This window comes from Dipodomys merriami, unplaced genomic scaffold, assembly GCF_024711535.1.
Source record: "Dipodomys merriami isolate MVZ:Mamm:240054 unplaced genomic scaffold, mDipMer1.0.p SCAF_12, whole genome shotgun sequence".
NCBI classification, from domain to species: Eukaryota; Metazoa; Chordata; class Mammalia; order Rodentia; family Heteromyidae; genus Dipodomys; species Dipodomys merriami.
In genome coordinates, this window is record NW_027202493.1 from 21,391,628 (window position 1) to 21,413,665 (window position 22,038).

The following is a 22,038-nucleotide window of genomic DNA, read 5'->3' on the forward strand; positions in this document are numbered from 1 at the left end:
TCTGTGAGACTCTTATCTCAGATTAACCACCAGAAAACTAGAAGTGGTAGGTGCTGTGCCTCAAAGTTGTAGAGTGCTAGACTTGAGCCAAAGAGCTCAGAGACAGTGCCCTGGCTGGATTTCAGGCCACATGACTGACAAAATATAATGATAATAATAATGATAATAATAATAATAAATTTAAAATGAACATTTAAAGCTTTCAGTATGAGATCATGCTATGTCTTCCATTTAATTAAGCTTCCTTTTATAAGTCACTACTTATTCCCCCTTCTGCACACAGCTGGTCATTCCATGTCTTAGCATGTTTACTTGGATTTCTGTTGTAATCACTCACTACTAATCATGTCTTCTGTCTCAGTTTTCAGTAGTGTTTTAGGAAGTGCGTCGTTTCTCAGGCTTCGTAGGAACACATCTGCAGCTATTGAATTTTACGTCTCCTTAAAAAAAATCTTATTTCACAATGGGAAGCATCCTGCACTAATATCAAATGGTGAAAAATACCAGGCTGAAAAGAGCAGGAAAGTTGGATCTGATTTCATTCCCACTGCTCAGACCAGGACACGGGGGGCGGAACAGTGGCTAATTTGCTTCAACACCCGTGCTCCAGCACAAGTCTCTAAAGTCCCGCGGAGGTGCAATGTCTGGTTTGGGAGAAGAGCCGCCAGAAGCAGCTCCGTTCCAGGTTGTTTCCAGGTGTCACCGCCGGGGAGGCCCGCGCGGGGGCGCTGTGGCCACGTCCAGGTAGCCGCGCGGTGGACACCCAGTGTCACCAGGCTGTGCCACCAAGTGCCGAAGTGGGTGTGGGTCCGGGCTGCGGGCAGGGGTGGGGCGGGCAGCCCGGCCATACAAAACAAACAAACAAACAGCAACCAACAACGGGATGGGGAGGACCCGCGGGAGCCATTCGAAGTGGCGGCGCGGGCGGGCGATGCGCGGGGCCCCGCGGGCGCGCGGCGGGACCCGGGCCCGCAGGAGGTGAGCGGACCATGAAGCCCAATGGCAGCGCGCTGCTCAACGCCTCGCAGCCGGCGCCGCCCGACGGCGCGGGGGCCGGGCGGCTGCGACCCTCGTGGCTGACGTCCACGCTCGCCTTCATCCTCATCTTCACCATCGTGGTGGACGTCCTGGGCAACCTGCTGGTCATCCTGTCGGTGTACCGCAACAAGAAGCTTCGCAACGCAGGTAGGGGTTCCCCTGTCACCTCTCGGGGACACCCGAGGGGCGCAGCCGCCTCTGCCCTTAGAAAAGTTAGGAGGGAGGGAAGGGGAGGAGGGAAGGGGGGAAGGAGGGAAGGAGGGAAGGAAAGAAGGAAGGAAGGAAGGAAAGAAAGAGAAAGAACGAAAAGATAAAAGAGGAAGGAAAGAAGGAAGGGAGGAAGGAAGGAGGGAGGGAGGGAGGGAGGGAGAGAGAGAGAGAGAGAGAGAGAGAGAGAGAGAGAGAGAAAGAAAGAAAGAAAGAAAGAAAGAAAGAAAGAAAGAAAGAAAGAAAGAAAGAAAGAAAGAAAGAGAAAGAAAGAAAGAAAAGTAGGCAGGTAGGCAAGAAAGAAAGAAGAGAGATGAAGGAAGGAAAGAAAAGAGAGGAAGGAAGGAAAGGAAGGAAGGAAGGAAGAGAGGGAGGGAGGGAGGGAGGAAGGGAGGGAGGGAAGGAAGGAGGGAGGGAGGAAGAGAAAGAAAGAAAGAAAGAATTAAGAAAGAAAGGCAGGCAGGTAGGCAAGGAAGGAAGGAAGGAAGGAAGGAAGGAAGGAAGGAAGGAAGGAAGGGAGGGAGGGAGGGAGGGAGGAAGAGAAAGAGGCAGAGAGAAAGAAAGAAAGGAAAAAAAGAAAAAGATTTTCTCCAAAAACTGAGCACTTTAGAGGCAGTGGTTGGCTTTTTTCTTCAGCCTGACCCAAGTGCTTTTTAACAACAAAAGTGTTCTGTCCCAAACAGGTAGAAAACGTGGCTTCCCTTCTTCAGTAGAGTTTTGCTGTTGTTTTGGTTGTTTCTGGAAGGGACATCCTGCAGACTTCCTTTTCAAAAGACACAGATTACTTTTCCTAATACACAAGCCAGTGGAATAAAAAATGTGATTGGTTTAGTTTTATTGTCAGGAGCCCTTACTTTTTTAGTTATTAGTATATAGTTGTAAGGCCCCTAAGTATGCTTTAGAAAGCAGGTTTGCTATTGCAAGTCTACAGATGGCATTTTGAAAATAGTCCCTGTGGGAAAGACACAGAGACGTCCAACCACAGCTAGTGTTGTGCTTGAACTGGACCTGCGTTTTCTCCCAGCAGCGGACTGAAATCTGTTTCTTATGGGGGGGACGCAGGTGGGGGGAGGTAGAGGAGTGTGGCTTCTGTAACAGTCACTGCCATTCCTACCTCTCAATCCGTGCTGAGATGCTTCTTTTCCTGACCTGTCTTTGGAAGCAAAGTGTTGGGAACAGGCATGGTGCTCCAAAAGTTCTATCATGTGCTAAGGTAGATGGCTTATAGAAGCTCTGATTTTGCTTAGATCCTTTTGGGGGAAGATTTCCCCCTCCTGGTTTTTGTTTTCTATAATGCTTGTGGTCGTGCATAGTTTCAGAATTATTTAGTAAGCATCTTATAATGCAATGAAATCTGAGGGAGAAGCTTAAGTCACTTCACTTCATAGTTGACTGGCTTAAACTAGAGAAATTCTGCCTTCAAAGGGGTGGTAGAGTGGGTTTGTCTTCCTTCCTAGCTATAAAAGCAGCTTTTCAGGGGCCACATGTGACCACATATGGTCCTGAGCACTAATAGAGTAAATCTGTGGGTCGGCCAATGATGGGGTGCTGTTCTGACTTCCATTGCAGGGAGGACCTGTGGCTACAAGTTGGGCTTGCACATCCAGTGTGGGCAGGTTTGATTCACAGAGCTTGTGCCACTTCAGTTGTCATTAGTAACTGAGCAACTTTTTGTGTTTTATGAAGGGGGCTCCTACTCTGTTACCTTCCTTATTCGCTAAGCAATATGTTGATTGGGAGATCTACTAGGCCCATAGTCTTCTAAGGCCTTAATGAGCTTTTCTCACAAAGCCTTTCAACTTTCACATTTTTTTTAAATGAGTGAGATCTTTGGTCTAAATTCACCACTGTTGAAGTACAACCAAAACCACTGCTGTTGGAGGCTATTTTAGAATAGATGGCCATTTGATAGAATGATTGAGATTGCTGATTCAAATACGAGCTCATTATGAATTGTAACGTGGTTTAGACCTTCCTTTTTAGTTATGTTTATTTTGCTGACTTTAAGCTGAAAAGAGAGAAAAAGAGATTGGAAAAAATTCCCCTATCCAGGCTTTGCAATAGTTCTTTTTATGTAGACATCTGTTATAGGTGACTGCAGAATGACTTAGTCCTCCATGTCCCCCAAGGGCAGCTTTTGATTTCCCTGGGAAGAAGTTAGCAATAATTAGTGACCCACATGGAGATACACTGGCCAGTCACAGCAGACTCAGGCTCCAAACCACTAGAGTCTTAGGTGCTGGCACAATATTTACTCTGTTCCTGTCCAATTTTGAGTACTAGAATCAACCACATTATGCCTTCTGGCTGGATACCATCGCACCCGGGAGAATCAATGCAGTGGAACTCTGGGATTGTATCTTGCTATCTGACTTTTGACTTGAGAAGTAGTCATTACCCCAACCTGAGGCAGAAGGAACATAAGGTCATTTTAGCCCTCCATGGTGTCTAACTGCAGCTGTTGCAATTTCCTAGAGAAATGATACTTTGACAAAAGATGAAACATATTGTTATGTGTTTGGGTTTTATTGATTTTAACTTGTTAAAATTGAGCTTAAGAAAGCCTGTATTCAATTTTCTATCTATCTACACACACACACACACACACACACACACACACACACACACACACACACACTATACTTAAATAAAACTTTTGCTAAAAAAATGTCAAAGCCCAACAGAATAAATACCAAGAAATGGATACCTGCAAGAGGAGAAGATAGGGCTAAGGGGAGATGGGTAGAAGAATGAAGGGGGCTGGGGAGGAGGATGCAGGCAAGAATTCATTGTCTATACTACAGGGAAGGGATGGGTCAAAGGGAGAGGAAGATATTGAAGTGGCGATACGGATCAAGATACATTGTACCCCAAACTGCTTTGTTAAATGGCAAACACATTAAATATATAACCCAAAATTAAGATAAGCAAGGGAAGGGATAGATTGGGAGGGTTGGGTAAGAATGTTGAAAAGGGTGATATTGATCAAGATGCACTGTATCCATCAGCTGCTTTGGTGAATGGTGACTCCTTTATACACCTATTTAAGAAGGCAAGCACTTCAGCTCAAGGCAAGCACTCTACCACTTGAGCTATAGCGCCACTTCTGGTTTTCTGGTGGTTTATTGGAGATAGGAGTCTCAAGGTCTTTTCTGCCCAGGCTGGCTTTAAATCGAGATACTCAGATCTCAGCCTCCTGAGTAGCTAGGATTACAGGTGTGAGACACCACCTCCCAGCAAAAATATTTTTTTAAAAGCAGATATTCCAATAAAGATGTGCAGAGGTAGATGTAAAAAAGATGTAAAGAATACAGAGGTAGATGTAAAAAAAATAAAGCAAGAATATAATAATTATATCACGTCTTTTTAAAATTCATTTATCTGGCACTCTAACCTGTACAAAGATTATGGGGGGGGGTAGAAATTAGAAAAAAGGACAGAGTCACATCCATAGACAGTCTGTTTGAACATAAAATTCCATAGAATTCTGATTTTCCCATCTAGATCCCAAGATTATACACAGTAAGTGAGCAAAACCATTGATTCACAGGAACACCCAAGGGCACTAACAGCACACTTGAAACCAGAGCATTAAAAGCAGGCTGAAAATGAGCAGGCGTCCTGGCTTGTGGGTACCTGTGACAAAGCTGATGGCCCTGGCAACACTCGCTTCTTCTGCATGTGATGCGATACAGCAGCAGTGTATTGACTGTGATCTGCTCCATCTAGGAGATATCTATCAACAATATTTTCTTGGAAGACAGGGTCAGAAGACATATTGAGAAACATATGTATCTAAAGCAGGTCCTCCTCCTCCTTCTCCTTCACCTCCTCTTTCTCCTCCTCTTTCTCCTCCTTTTCCTCTTCCTCCTCCCCCCCTCCTCCTCCTCTTCCTCCTCCTCCTCCTCCTCCTCTTTCTTCGGCCTTCGCCTTGGCCTCCGTCTCCCCTCCCCCTCCCCCTCCCCCTCCCCCTCCCCCCTCCCCCTCTTCCCCACCCCCCCTTTTCCCCCTCCCCCCTCCTCCTCTTCCTCCTCCTCTTCTTCTTCCTCCTCCTCCTCCTCCTCCTCCTCGTCCTCTTCTTCTTCTTCTTCTTCTTCTTCTTCTTCTTCTTCTTCTTCTTCTTCTTCTTCTTCTTCTTCTTCTTCTTCTTCTTCTTCTTCTTCTTCTTCTTCTTCTTCTTCTTCTTCTTCTTCTTCTTCCTATTTAAAATGGATGTATTATGGGGTAAAAAACTGTCAGTAGTTGTAACCTTTCCCAGATGTCTGTGTAACCAGAGTACTGACCATGTGCTATGCCACCCTGTCCTCATTTCTTTCAAGTCCGCATAGACTGGTGCCCTGCTTCACCTCCTAGACTATGAGGAGGGTTGGCACTCTACCCTTCAGAGGTCTAGATTCCTGCCTTGGGTGCACCAAGCTACTATAATGTACTCTAGGTGCTAGGTATAACTATTAAAATTATTTTTTAATTGAAACATAACCTACACATGGGAAAGTTTATACTTAATGTCTTCTTATGGATGTGACGTACACTTTTCAGAAAAGACTTGGTAAAAGGGAGTGTGGACAGACAGTGGTACTATTACCCATTTGACTTGAACTTATACCAACTCCAGGGCCTCTCAGCTATCAACCCTCATCTTTTTTTACTGTTACCCTACGTAGGGAAATTGTTGCCTGTGATGGGTTGGACTTGGCTTGGATCCATGGCATAGGTAATGAAGGCTGAGTTCACAGCTTCTCCATTCCCTTGGAGCCACAGCACCATACAGCTCCTCATGAGTCAAGTGCTCCTGCGCGAGGAAGAAGCGTGTTAGATCACAAAGGGGAGCATGGAAGAAGGAGGGGATCCAATGTTCTTTCATTCCCATGCCCATCAAATACACTACTTTATTCATTATAATGTAAAGAAGGTGACCAGGAAGTGGGTTCAGGGGCTCAAGGCTGTAATCCCAGCTACTTGAGAAGTGGATGGGGATTTACAGGTTCAAGGCCAGCATCTGACATAAAACTTCATGAGATTTCATCTCAACCCATGGTTTGGCTCAGTGGCATGTGCCTGCCATCCAAACCACAGGGAGAGTGCAGTGGCTGGGCTCAGTGGTATGAAACTGTCATCCGCAGAGGTATAAGCAAGCATAAATAGGAGGGTCGCAGACTAGGCTTGCCATGACACCATCATGTAAAGCAAGACCTTCCCTTGAAAATAGCCACACACACACACACACACACACACACACACACACACACACACACACACACACACACACACAATACAGAAGGTCTAGGGGCATGGCTCAAGTGGTAGAGCACCTGCTTATATAAGTATAGAAATAGGTATCATAGATCCAGGAAAGCATATTCTTAGGAAGATGGCCTGGCTTGTCCGAAGCCAGTTGGTTTGTTCTCATCTATTTCTCTCCATTAGGGAAAACAGTCTCTTAAAAACATCTGCTTGCTCTGCTGAACTTTCCAAAGAACATTTATAAGAGTTTTATTTTTTTTTAACTTCCCATGCCATGTAATTTCCCCTACTTGAGAGCAAAGTAACCAACCACCACCTTGGGGGGAATCTTTCTGATAGAGAAACCTCAGATTGGTGGTCTGGGACTCAAGCAGGTTTTCATCAGTTGGGCAGGAGGAGCTGAGGAGTCTCCTGATGGGCAAATGGCTAAGCCTAGGGCCAACTGTCCCGACTGAGCTCATGTTCATGCCTTTGGTTGGGCCAAGATGAAAGGTGAAAGTGGCAGAGTCCCCACCAAGGACAGCTCACTCTGTGGGAAGAACCTACGCTGATGGGCAAGCTGGCCACTCCCGCTGCAGCCATCCATGTAGAGAACTGTAGGGTTCTCATGAGCACCTCACTCACAGGAGAATGAAGCCAGCAATAAACATTTCTAACACAAGCCTCAACATGTGGAATGGCTGCATTGAGGACAGAAAAGCAGTTTGTCGCTTGGTCTGCTGGCTATTTCAGGATCAATACTCTGTGGGATCTTCAAGTAGAAAACCAGAAAGCAAAAATAAGTGATCAGTAGGGGAGCATTTGTCAAGTCCCTAAAGAAGAATGTAAAAACAAAACAAAACAATAACAAACAAGCAGTTTCATTTTTTTATTTTTTGTCGGTCGTGGGGCTTGAACTCTGGGCTTGAGCACTGTCCTTCAGCTCTTCAGCTCAAGGCTAGCGCTCTACCGCTTGAACCATAGCACCACTTCCGGTTTTCTAGTGGTTTATTGGAGATAAGAGTCTCGGAGTTTCCTGCCTGGGCTGGCTAGCTACTCAGCCTTCTGAGTAGCTAGGATGACAGGCATAAGCCACCAGCGCCCAGCTTGGACAATAGTTTTATATTATTTTATCCTTTCAGTATTTTTACCCTCACCAAGATTCATTTTTCATCTTGTATTATCTTACTATAAACAATACACAAAGTCAGATCTCAGATAAGTAGCATATTATTAAAATCCTGCTTCTGGGATTGAGCAATTGGGACAGACTTGCAATAGTCCTCAACAGGCCGATCTAAACCTATAATTTTGTGGAAAAAAAAAAAGCCCTCAAACTCCTTCGTATTATCTTCATCCAAAATGGATTTTTGAAAAAATGACTGGTCATCTTTGGGTGTAATTTTCCATTTAAAGTACACATAGTTATTGTATCCATTTAAAACCAACACTAATTATGTTAGGTTTTCACTCTACAGTTATATTATTTTAAAAATAATAAACTGACAACTGATTAAAAAATAATAAAAAGACAATTGATGTTGGTCTGACTTCTGTCTCTTGTAAAGTAGGAAAATAACTTGTTTTCTTGCATAGAAAGATTGCTTGAGTAGAATGTTTTCTATTTGTATGGACATAGGGCAATGCAAACAACTTTTCAAAAATTTATATTGTTTGCTTGTATAACTTCAGGCAAATAAGAAAAGTGAAACTCAAATTGTGTAGATACATTTGCCAGAGTTTCCTATTGCAGAATTCAAGCAAACTAGTATGGATTAACCAACTGAGAGGCTAAACTCAGAAGATTCCAATCCTATGTACATATCTACATTTATAATATGTTTGGGGTTCCATTACTATAAGCCTAAATCTCTTCATTTATTTAGTGTGGTCAAAACTATTAGCACACAGGATAAATCAAGTAGATAAGCTTAGATTCTGCCCTACAAGTACATCCATTCATCCAGCCATTTATCCATCCACTTACCCTCCATCTGCCTATCATTTTGAAGATATAAAGTACAACATGGTGTACAAATACAAAGTACAAAATAATGGTTTTATTTCTATCTTCCATTTGTGATTAGTCCTATTTAGATATTGATTTTACTTTTTAAGTGCTTATTTCTTTTAAAAATTAGCTAATATGAACTTGTAGAAAGTAAAAACAGCCAGAAAAAGAAGGTTTAGGAAACAAATATCACACATATTCTCTAATAACTTGGCTTTCCCTTTTGTAACCATTACTATCACAGGTCTGGGATTCAGAGATCAACTGTTGTATTAAATGAGTGGGCCATTTAAACTACAAGCACTTTCTTGGACAACTATGCTGCAAGTTCAAAAAATGATGGTCTTGAATGTATTATGCAGATGTGGGCAGGAATTTCAAGCTAATAATCTCCAATCTGCAATCCAAGAGACATCTTGTAAGCACTGGTGCCAGTATTCTCCCAAGCTTTGTGTGATCTTTAAAGTTATCTGTCCAAGGCAAACTTACCTTGTAAAGATACTTTCTTGATTTGTTTCTATGCATGCAACATACTTAGTTCCTATTTAAAGAGTTATGACTTTCTTGTTTTCAAGATTGAGTCTTTGCTATGTGCCCAAATGGTATCCCACTGAGGTTCAAATGACTCTTCTGCCTCATTTTCCCAAGTACTGAGAGATTGCGGGTATCTGTGTCACCATACCTGGCATGATCCTCACCTTGTCCCTCAGTTTATACTGTACATTGATATGTAACTCTTTAAGTTTTTACTAGTTTGCCAAACTACTCTCAGTGTCCCCTGGAGACTTTAGGACAACGGTTTCAGACTCTCAGTTAAGTAATTAAATTTTGAAATGACCTTCAGTTCCTCTAGCTGTTCATCTTTCCCAAGTTTAAGTGCTAGCATGCACACACACACACACACACACACACACACACACACACACACACACACACAAACTAGTTCTGCACAAAATCTCCTGCTATTTTTATGACTTTTATTTGATGGCTCTACTTTGAAAACTTTTTTCCTTGGAAATCATGGATCCACCATACATTCATACAGATTTTCCAGGATCTGCTTCTGCTCATTCTTTATTAGTACACCTTTCAAAATAGTCACTAGAATCTTAGAGATCACTAATAAGACCTTCACTTAGTAGCTTCAGTTTTCTCTCCTTTCATGGCTGCTTTGAAGTCTATTTGGGCATACTCAGAACTCTAATGATATCATCAGAATCATATCATGATACCATCTATTCCTCTTCATGAAGATGGCTCCTTAATCAGCTCCCTCACTTTCTCACCTCTACAGCCAGTTAAGTTGACCCAACGCTACGTGTGACATTTCAGTAACTTTCAGCTAATTATGATAATATTGCAAATGAGAAACAAACTGTTTTTTTTTCTGGTTGAACTGTACAGACTCACACATCCATAGAGCTTTATAGATTTGTCAGTCACATTGGAATAATTAATCCCAGAAGAAGGAACAAGAAGCAAAATACGTCTGCTTGGTGCTATTGTTCAGTTATTACAGGTAATTTAAGTTATTCAGCTTATGAAGCTAAAGGATGCTGCGGTACTGAATGAAATCAATATTCATTTGAATCTATTTTCTTTTTTTTTCAATTTTTAAAAATTGTTATTTTAAAGGTGATATAAAAAGGGGTTGCAGGGGCTGGGAAGGAGGCTCAGTGGTAGAGTGCTTGCCTTGCATGCATGAGGCCCTGGGTTTGATTCCTCGGCACCATAAGCAAAAAGAACAAAGCTGGAAGTGGCACTGTGGCTCAAGTGGTAGAGCGCTAACCTTGAACTGAAGAGCTGAGGGACAGTGCCCAGGCCCAGAGTTCAGGCCCCACGACCGGACCCAAAAAAAAAACAAACAAAAAAAAACAAAGAAAACAAAAGTAAGACACAAATAGGAATTGGAGACTACTCCAATAAGCCAATCAGAAAAAGACAAATACTTTATGTGAGTAAATGATCACATGTGGAATTTTAAAATGTGCATCTCGCCAAAGTTGAGGTAGAATTTTGGTTACCAGGATCTGGGAAAAGCAGGAGAGAAAGATGGGAGAAAGTTGGTTAGTTAGAAAGTAAGTTAGAGTTAGCAGCAAAAAGTTCTGTGCACCCATAATGTCATAAGGTGTTTGTGTACCATGTGTCTCAAAAGCTTTAAGAAAGGTCCTTGAATTTTCACCATAAAGAAATTATAAGGCGGGGCACTGGTGGCCCACACCTGTAATCCTAGCTACTCAGGAAGCTGAGATGTTAGTATCACAGTTCAAAGCCAGCCTGGGCATAAAAGTCCGTGAGACACTTATCTCCAATTAACCACTAGAAAACCAGAAGTGGTTCTGTGGTTCAAGTAGAGCACTTGCCTTGAACTGAAGAGTGCAGGGATAGTGTCCAAGCCCAGAGTTCAAGCCCTACGACCGACAAAAAAAAAAATTATAAATCTTTAGAGAGATAGATAATATTTCACTTTAAACATTATACAATATATACTCAATATATACATGTTGAAATATCACATGCCTCTCCATTAAAATGTAGTTTATTTGTTTTTACATATTAAATATATATTTAAGTTCAATAAAAAATGGAAAAAATAAGTCATGAAGTAAAAAAAGTACAAGACTGTAAATATGTTCACATAGAAGATGAGTTTTTGAGAGAAATTTGAAAGTTGCTCATGGATTACAAAGTAGTCATGAACATTTTTTTAAGGCTCTTACCTTAGGATGAGAGAACAGTACTAATAACCAGGATGATGTGAAAAACAGATAACATCTCATTACACAGAATTAATGAAAGAATTTCAAAGAAATAATGATAGAGACAAAGCAGAACTATTTGAACATGCTGTACTGGCTTCATCTCTTCCTTGAAGAAAGTAATGAACACAGCCTGAAAATGATTTTTCTGGAGGATGATTTCAGAGTTAACCTGTTGACTAAACTGTGGGTCTATTTGCTCACATAGCCATCAAAGGACAGACACTAAAATGTATAATCAGTAATTAGTAATTTTTCTTCTGATTTTTTTTCACATGTTTAGCAACACAAAGCTCTTCTCTTGAAGTCTCGAAGAGGGCAACATACTTTCATCTGTTATGCATTTATTCTCTGTCATTTTATTTAAAGTTCTGTAAGGTGCCTCTTGTTTATCAGGTACAAATTCAAAACTGGACACAGTTCAATGGCATAACAAACACTGTTTCTGTTCATTTGTTTCTCTTTCAAATTTGGCTTCATTTTTAATGTTTCCTTTGAAGTAAATACTTTTAAGAGTAATCTGCCAATTGGTTTTAATTTAATTGTTTTAACCTTTTATTACCTACTTTACTTATTCTTTTACCTTAACCTTGAATGTTTCTGTACTTGAATTTGGAATACTTTTTTTTTCTTTTTGGTCAGTCATGGGGTTTTCTGATGGTTTATTGGAGATAATATGAGTCTCACAGGCTTTCCTGCCCAGGATGGCTTTGAACTGTGATCCTCAGATCTCAGCCTCCTTAATAACTAGGATTACAGGCATGAGCCACTGACACCTGGCTTGGAATACTTTTATTTTTTCTCATTTATGTAATTTATTATATTCTTTCAGCAAATGTATTTTTATAAAGATAATTCCAAATAAGGCACTCCTATGCAGAAAATTAGTTCTATTATACACAGTTATTAAAAACCATATTTTCTATAAAGAATGTGGCCTTGTGTCAGATGACTATGAGGAATGTTTATAGTGATGTTGTGAAAGTCTCTCAACTGGTCATCTACTGATTTGTAAAAATTGTAATGTTATAAAGGTTAAATGAATTGGTTTACTTTGCATTTATTAGGATTTAAATACAACATTCCAGTCAGCAGCATAAATCATTTAGTCTTCTTGGTGTAGAGTTATGACAAATGAATGTATTTTTTATTTTTATGATACAGTATTGTGTTTAACATATCTAGGTATATATATATATTCACTTTCTCTAAGCACATCAAAGGTAGAGTCAAATTTTATTATAATCTTATTTTGTACATTTCAATGTATTCTTTTCTTGTAGTTCATCAATTTATTTATTTTCGTTTTGTGCCAGTCCAGGGCTGGAGCTTAGGGCCTGGACACTATCCCAGAGCTTTTTGCTCAAGGCTAGTGCTCTAACATTTGAATCAAAACTCCACTTCTGGCTTTTTAGTGATTACTTGGAGATAAGAATCTCTTGGACTTCCCTGAGGAGGCTGTCTTTAAACCACCATCTCAGCCTCCTGAGTAACTGGGATTACAGGCATGAGCCATCAGCACCCAGATCATCAATTAATTTTAATATGTAAATTGGACAATATATTACTGTATTACTTTAAATAATAATAGCAACTCTTTTTTTTTACCATTTAGCAATTTAGGGCTATTTTAATGCAGTAATTTGTTCATTTAAACTAGAAGTTTTACTGAATACATCAATGTTGGAGAAAGTGGTTAAGGAAATAATGTCTACTGTCCTAAATGGAGTTTATGTAATATTTTTATTGTCTGTTAAAATAATACATCATTGTTTTTAAGAAACATCTTAAATTCTCTGAGATGAATAATAGCATAGGCATCAGTCATTTCTACCAGCTTAGAGAGGAAAAGTCAATCCATTTGGCTGTATGTTTTACATACTAAACCATGAGCACAATTCTTACAGAAGTTTACACCTTTAAAACTGACAAAAACCCAGACTAGAACAAGAAGGTTATATGTATTAGATGACTTTAAACTATTTGAGCAGCTCGTGGTCTGATTTGTTGTCCAATACAGTAGTTAAGACACTCTATCAACTGGCTTTCTCTGCAGCAACAAAGAATCAGCAAACAGCAGAGCAGGACAGAGAAAAAGAATGAAGAACTCGAAAGACAAATGGGAAGGAGAGAGCAAGGGAATTCTCAGATACAGAAAGTGTGTTATGTGAATGGGGCATTATTAGAATAATACAATGCAGATAGCGTATATGAACAGTGTGTTATATGAATAGGGATAGCTATACAGTGGGTTATATGAATAGAATATAATATGGGTGGTAGGGTCAGTGAGCAGGATTTTACAATTCAGAGACTTTAAGGAGGAAAGGTCAAGAAAAGGGGTGAGCAACCATGTCACTGGATATGGGAGAGAAAGAAGCTTATGTAATGTGGTGTGGTTAGCATCCAGACACTATATAAAAGTAGACTGAAAATGAATGAGGAGGAAATGGTGATTGTGCTGTGCATAGTCTGGCTTGAACTATTGAGGGGAAAATAAGAAGCTGATCTTCAGGATTAAAGAAGACTTACCGACCCTGAGGAGAACTCAGCAAGAAACAACAGAAGGGGCCTCCTCAGCCTTGGCTTTCTGACTAGGAAGGAACTATCTGTGAGAAAGGACATGTGGATTCCATCATAGCGGAATAGGAGTCAGAGTGTATATTCATCCAGAGCCAAATATGTGTGGCACACTTTTAAACATCCCTGCCGTGGCCACTATTATAGTGATTTATTACATAGGAACAGACTGAGGTTCTAGGAACTATGAATTATCCAAGATCATTTTAATAATTGACATGGCCAAGGTGTAAAATTCTTCTTCTAAATTTACGGGCTACATATTGTCTAATAATCTGAAAAGCCACACTACTAAAATACATTAAGATTAAGAATGTTAAGACATTGCTATGTGCTTTGATGCCAAGAATAAAGCTTTCCATGTCCCTTCTAGGGCCAAAGAATACTCCTAAATTGCCTGCAGCCTCTCAGCTTTCTCTTCTTGTTCCATTAACATTTATCCACATGGAATTTTATATACAAACAGGTTTATAACAGATGCGTTATTAAAATGGTTCTTAGATCTGAATTTATGGACTTGCTCTGTAAAAACAAATGAAAAAATATTTCCAAGAGTGAAGTTCATTTTCCCCCCCTGTATTTACCACTTGGCTGTTAAAGTTCAACCTGTTCTTTTTAAGTCTCTATGAAAAATGAGTCAGTGGGTTTCTAATCTAGCTTTTCAAATATTTGAAAATCCAGGATAAAGTGGAAGATGGAATGAATCTTGGCCTACTGAGAAAACCAGCATCCTCGTGGCTAAGAACAGGTATTTTCTGCTTCCCTACAGGTGCTACTTAGACAATAGGTTACATTAATTCACTCAACAATTATTCCTTTTTTTTCAACAATTATTCTTGAGTAACTGCTATATACCCACAGGGAGAATGTAAATATTCATGCCCACCATCCTTGCTCTCAGTCTCTCACACATACTTCTATGCCAAAAAAAGTCTTGTATCGCTTTACTATTGGAAGCATATTCACATAAACCCCGGAGAGAATTGTAGGCAGCAAGGAAAGCAGAGTGGGAAAGTAAAGGAGTTAGCCAGGATAGGGTCTCAGCAAAGCCTAAGCTTGGCCTGATCTAGAAGTTGAGGTGTACAGGTTTGAACTCATCCATAGAGTTGCCATTACTTTAAGCGATAGGACTGTTTTTGTTTTCTGGCACCAGTCATTTGGTCACTGAGGACAATCTTTGAGGAAAAATAAAACTGTGAGTCTAATATAAACACTTAGCCCTCAGAAATCCTGGGGAAAAGTATACCAGTCTGGCTAAAAGATGTAGGAGACAGGCCTTAGTGGCATCTGCTACAAGGCGTAGGAAACAAGGAGGGTGAGCAAAAGCAACTCAAAGATGAGGCCTATACTGGATGCACATAACTAACGTTTTGAAAAGAGCATGCAGAAGGAAATAAATTCTCAGTTTTCACCACTGCAGATTCAGTTATTACCCAATTCAGAACAAGATGAATAAGTGTCTAGCTTGTTGACAAAAACCTTAAACAATAAGAGTGACCTACCAGAGGTCACTCTATCTTTGGTAATAGCAACCCATTTCCCCTTAACAGACAGGATTAATTACCCTAGCCATTTCTAGTTCTTTTTCTATTGATTCACAGCAGAGAGGTCCTGGAAGTTGGAAAGTACAAGACCAAGGCAGAGGCACGTTTTGCTGTTTGAAGAGGGCTACTTTCTACCTCCGGGGGGGGCCTTCTTGCTAAACACTCTGGAGGGGCCAAAGGCCCATAGGAGGAATGGAAGGGGGAGAAGGGATGAGCATCTTCTGTGACCTCCTTGACAAGGTCACTAATTCTGTCAATGAGGGCTCCATATTGTTACAATGGTGATCATGTTTGAACATATCTCTTTGGTTGGAGACACACGTTTAGGTTGTAGCAATCAGATCACATAGGTTAAGTGGCAGATCAGCTTTCTAAAACCTTTTTTTGTATTGAGCTCTAAACATATCTGACATAGCATCCTGAGAGCCACTTAGTAAACAACATGGAGTAGTGTGTGTGTGTGTGTGTGTGTGTGTGTGTGTGTGTGTGTAACATTTTTGCCTGTGTCATGAGCTATCAGTGTCCCCTCTTACACTGGGTTTTTAGTGCTTTAAATATAGTCCTATTACAAAAACCAATAGCAAGTAATCCAGGATGAATATGGGGAAACTGTCCTTAAAGTCCTCCAACGTTGAAAAACAAAGCAGGGTATCACAATGCTCGATAGGAAATGTACTCATTACCTTACTCATGTAACTGTAACCCCTCTGTACAGTATCTTTACAATAAAAATACATGTATTTAAAAAAGTTCTCTGAAGTCCATTTGCCACTACCAAATTCTCCACCAGAGTTTAGTTAATCTGAGACGCAAAATCTGAGTAATCGTGAGAGGTGGAGAAAAAATCTATGGAGGCCACTGATGCTGTGCTGGAGGCTGAAGTCCACCAAGAAGGCACAGGTGAGGAAAACTGGATGTCAAGAAGTGGTGCAGGGGACACTAGGACTTTGGCGAATGAGCTGGAGGCCAGGAGGATAAACTGAACTCTCCTCGGAAGGTCAGGCTTCCATTTTCTGCAACCAAAGCAGAGATCAGCAGGAGTTGGAGGAGCTGTGGGTATACTGTTGCCCCCCAACACTGTAGACTAGTGGAGTGGGGACCTCGAAGTACCAGGTCCTGAGGGACACTACAAAGGTTATCACGGCTGCTGCTTCATGTTCACCTATAACATCTGCACATTGTTTTTGATGGGGAATGCTAAGGTATCTTTTGGGCCTTGTTAACTTGACTTAATGCAAATCCGCCATGTTTTAACTCCATGAACGAACTGCTCAGGATGGTGGGATGGTAAGGGTGAGGAGGCATCAGACTCAGATACTGCTTTCATGGAGTTAATGGCTTGGTCCATGGGGAGAAGGAATGGGGTGGAAAAACAATTGGAATGAGTAGAAAAGCAATGCTGCTGTTTTTTGACCATTCCCAGAAGGCAGTCATAGGCTTGGTCAGAGGAAGGCAGTTTAGAGAAGGTCCTTTGTAGTTTCTTATTTATTTATTTATGTATGTGCAATAGGTCACCTCTCCTTTCAAGCTTTATTCATGGGAACATGTATATATGCAGTCTTCCTTCGTGTATGTCAGTACTCTTTGGGTATTTCTTCTGCTTGCTACTAGAGTGACCTCCATGTGGTCCCTACGCCTACTTGGTGTAGTTTTCTAGGCCTAATATATGTCTTTCAAATGTCCTCTAGAAGCCGGGTGCTGTGGTTCATGCCTATAATCCTAGCTACTCAGGAGGCAGCTATCTGAAGACCATGGTTCGAAGGAAGGAAAGACTGTGAGACCCTTAATCTCCTCAAAATAGCCAAGCAAGCCTGAAGTGGGGTTGTGGTTAAGTGGTAAGAGTGCTAGCCTTGAGCAAAAGAAGCTCAGGGACAGTGCCCAGGTCCTGAGTTCAAGCCAAGGGACTGGCACCAAAATAGAAACAAAGAAAGAGTAAAATGTCCCCTAAAAGACTTGGAACACAAAGATGGCCATGTCTGTGTACTAGTCTAGAAATTTCCTTAGGGAAATAGACTACATGAAACTAAAAAATAAACAATGTCATATATTCTTGACTGTCCATCACTAATTCTATAGTTTTATCCAATTTATTGTCATATTCCTATTTTTCTCTTAAAAAACAGAAATTGTACAAGGAAGTCAATAGTAGTCATTTTCTCAATCTTTACACAGCATGATTCTATGATTCTTCCAGAATAAAGACTGGTAGTAAAGCTGGGCACCGTTGGCTCATGCCTATAACCCTAGCTACTCAGGAGGCTAAGATCTGACTATTGTGGTTCAAAACTAGCCCAGGCAGGAAAGTCTGTGAGACTCCTAACTCCAATTAACCACCAGAAAACCGGAAGTGGGGCTGTGGGTTAAGTGGTAAAGTGCTTGCCTGGAGCTGAAGAGCTGAGGGAAAGCTCCCAGGCCCAGAGTTCAAGTCCTACAACAGACAAAAAAAAAAAAGACTGGTTGTAAAACTAGTAGAGAAAAAATGATTAGCCATTGACAACCATTTTAAACCATTTTAAATTTCAGAATGTATTATTTTATGCCAGTACTGAAGCTTGAACTCATGGCCTTTTTCAGCCAAGGTTTGTGCTCTATCACTTGAGCTATTCCTACACTTCTGGCTTTTGGTTTGGTTACTTGGAGATAAGAGTTTCACAGACTTTTCTGCCCAGGATGGTTTCACACTTCGATCCTCAAATCTTAGCCTTCTGAGGAGCTAAAATTATAGGCATGAAACCAGCTCCCAGCTCAGAATGCATTTTTATGTATGAAATATTTGATATGGTAAAGAAAGGTAGGTTGTTAATCGATCTGGAGGCCCACAGAACTGGGAACAAAATATATAACCTTACAATATATGTAACTATGAATTAACTAAATTAATTATGTCTTAAATCATGTATTCATAAATCTATGTCTGGTAGAGTTATTTAAAAGATCCTTATTTTCTTCTCCAGTATTCTCCACCCATGCACAAACACACTGTATACACACAAGCAGATGTAATAAAGCTTCAAGCTCAACAATCTAATCTGACAGTTGCATCCACATAGAGTCTATGGCCTAATTTTTTTTCCCTGAAAATTTGTAAAGAAGAATTAACTCAAGGAAAATGAGAAGAATGACTTAATTAATATAATTAGTTGAACAGTAATGAAACATAATTACTGTTAAAACAAGTGAAGCTCAGGACTAAAGCCACAAAATACCTATGGCATCATTTGTGATATTTTACCTTTAAACTTGTAGAAAAATAAATCTGGTTTAAGCTGGCTTATCATTATGACACTCTGCATTGAAAATGTATTGTTTCAATAATGTTTTAATTTGTACCCAAATTTCAGATATCATACATATATTAAAGCATTATTTTGAGTTAAAATTTAGTAAAAATATGCTGTTAGGATTATAAATATTTCATTGGTCACTGAAACATCTGTGGAAAAAACTTAATTTGCCATTGTGTCTTTAACTCAGACAGGATAGCAATTTTGAAAGAATTGCTTTGGCAACAATTATCTGAAATTTTAAGATGCTATAAAGCTACTTTTCTTCTATCATGACTACTATTTTACTTTATTTAGGGGAAATATTACTCTTGAGGGAAATAACATCAGAAAGTAGGAACTTGAAATACAAAGCTGACATTAGCTCAACTGTTGGGAAGTGATCATTTATATTACAAAACATGAGCAAAAGAATTCTATTTGGGTACTATTTTTTTCAAGCATCTATGAGAAAGAGATCATCTTAAGGGGTAGTAGAAATTTGGAAGAGCAAATTTACAAATAAAATATAAATATGTTGTATATATCTACTCTCTCTCAGATCAAAGACAAAATATATTGTTAAATGGCTTATAGTCTGCTTCTCACCCCTATCTAAAGGGGCTCTCGGCCTCATCTCCTTTTATTCTGCACATACCCTTGGACTTGTGACTACTTTGATTTTGTTTTTACTAAGTATTCCTGCCTGCTCATTCTTGTTTCCCCAGTGCCTATGGTATGCAGGTTATTACAATTAATATAAATTAAAAGGGCTATAATTAACATGAATCTTTGAGTCTGCAAAGGAGAAATCATTTGTCTCTGATTGGGTGAATAAACAAAAGCTATGGGCATTTGCATTTAGGATGGATTTGAGAGAAGCTAACATTTAAAAAGCTGAAGTGAGAAGAATATTCAAGGGAGAAGAAACAGTAAGAAACACATGTTTTTTGTTTTTTTAATAAAGTCACAAAGTAAAAGAGCATACTTGTATACCACCTTATGAATCTCCTTCCTTCCTTCCTTCCTTCCTTCCTTCCTTTCTTTCTTTCTTCCTTCCTTCCTTCCTTCCTTCCTTCCTTCCTTCCTTCCTTCCTTCCTTCCTTCCTTCTTTCTCTTTTGCCAATCCTGGTGCTTAAAATCTGGTCCTGGGTTCTGTCCCTGAACTTCTTTTTGCTCAAGAGTAGAGCTCTACCACTTGAGTCACAATGCCACTTCTAGCTTTTTGTGAGTAGTTTATTGGAGATAAGTCTCCTGGACTTTCCTGCCCAGAATGGTTTCAAACCGAGATCCTCAGAGCTCAGCCTCCTGAGTAGCTAGGATTATAGGCATGAGCCACTGATGCCCAACTCTTTCTTTCTATTTTCCTCCTTCTTATTTTGGCAGTATCAGGTCCTTGTGCTTGCTAGGTAGGTATGTTACCACTGAGTCACAACCACAGTACTTTTCTTTTTGTTTTAGCTATTTTTCAGGTAAGATCTTGCATTTTATTTTTGGGCCTGGAACCAGCCTTGGACCTTGATCCTCCTATTTATCACATAGAGGAGATCATCAGTGTTTTCTTTCTATACATTAAGAATGTGTTCAGTTATTATATTAATATAGAGAATTTCTATATTCAACATATTGAGCGTGTAATTTTTGTACATTAAGTACATAAGAAGAGAATTTCACTTTTGTCTTTTGGTGTGAGGTGAGCAAGTTGTAAGAATATGCATGGTTTTATTTGGTACTAGACATAATGCACAGAAATTGGCATAGACCTCATGAAGAAGATATTGTCATTTTCTCACCCTTAACATGGTGTGACTACTGACCTCGGTTACACAGCTGCCGGGGATGCAGCCAGTGTTCTAATCCAGGTGGCTGATGACAGCTCCATTGCTCTCTAACAACAGAAGCTAGAGGCCCAGGTGACAGTTGTTGAAGAACTGCAAAGGACAGAAGATTCAGATTTTAAGGAAGTCATGTCTGACCTGAGAAGCAACAGTATTTTCACAATAAAAAAACATTATTAAAAATAAATAAATTACACAGTTAACCCAGAAGGTTAACAAAAGATGTAAAACAACTAAAACGCACACAGGAGTTTTGAACAGAAGAGAAGCCAGTTTGAAAGGGAACAGGTTTGGAGATACAGACTATACCTTCTGGTAGAAATGCAGGAATTCTTGAAGAATGGACTTGTTTTGACAATGAGCTTACTTCCTGGTGAAAATGTCCCTCCCCACCATTGATGAGTGGTAGTAACTATGAAGTCAGGTCATTGAAATTTCCGAAATAGCTCTTTTTCTTTAATGAAAAGAAAAATCGCAGTACAATTCATGAAACACTAGCATTAACTGGTACATCATACACCTTTCTCTTTTAGGAAATATATTTGTGGTGAGTCTGGCAATCGCAGACCTGGTAGTCGCCATTTATCCATACCCCTTGGTGCTGACATCGATATTCAACAATGGATGGAATTTGGGCTATCTGCACTGTCAAGTGAGCGGTTTTCTGATGGGCCTGAGTGTCATTGGCTCAATATTCAACATCACTGGGATTGCCATTAACCGTTACTGCTACATCTGCCACAGTCTCAAGTACGACAAGCTCTACAGCAACAAAAATTCCCTCTGCTATGTGTTCCTCATCTGGATGCTGACACTTGTGGCCATCGTGCCCAACTTGCAGATTGGATCGCTCCAGTACGACCCAAGGATCTACTCGTGCACATTCACACAGTCCGTCAGTTCGGCCTACACCATAGCTGTGGTCGTTTTCCATTTCATCATTCCTATGATCATCGTCATCTTCTGTTACCTAAGAATCTGGATCCTGGTTCTCCAGGTCCGACGCAGGGTGAAACCTGACCACAAACCCAAACTAAAACCGCAGGACTTCAGGAACTTTGTCACGATGTTTGTGGTTTTTGTACTCTTTGCTATTTGCTGGGCTCCACTAAATTTCATTGGCCTCATTGTGGCCTCAGACCCTGTCAGCATGGTGCCCCGGATCCCAGAATGGCTGTTTGTGGCTAGTTACTATATGGCGTACTTCAACAGCTGTCTCAATGCAATTATATATGGACTATTGAATCAAAATTTCAGAAAGGAATACAGAAGGATTATCGTCTCATTGTGCACAGCCAGGATGTTTTTTGTGGATAGCTCTAATGATGTAGCCGATAGGATTAAATGCAAGCCCTCTCCATTAATAACCAACAATAACCTAATAAAAGTGGACTCTGTCTAAACAGAGAAGCACTGGAGGTGAGACATTCTCACCCCATGAGAGCTCACGCCTTTTCCTGGTTGCTTTCTTCTTGGTAGATGTCCAGAAAATAGTAGTTGAGCAATTTGATGCTCTTCAGGGATGCTGCTTGAAGTTTCTAAGCAAATGCGCTATGAGTTCTGTAAATGAGTCTT

General features: G+C 40.3%; 1 protein-coding gene across 1 annotated transcript; it reads left to right on the plus strand.

The window, feature by feature from the left end:
* Window positions 1–989: 989 nt before the first annotated feature.
* Mtnr1a (melatonin receptor 1A) lies at window positions 990–21,909 on the plus strand. The gene is made up of 2 exons (XM_070015977.1): window positions 990–1,185; window positions 20,997–21,909. The coding sequence occupies exons 1-2, from the start codon at window positions 990–992 to the stop codon at window positions 21,863–21,865; spliced, it is 1,065 nt and encodes a 354-aa protein (XP_069872078.1). The 3' UTR covers window positions 21,866–21,909.
* Window positions 21,910–22,038: the final 129 nt, after the last annotated feature.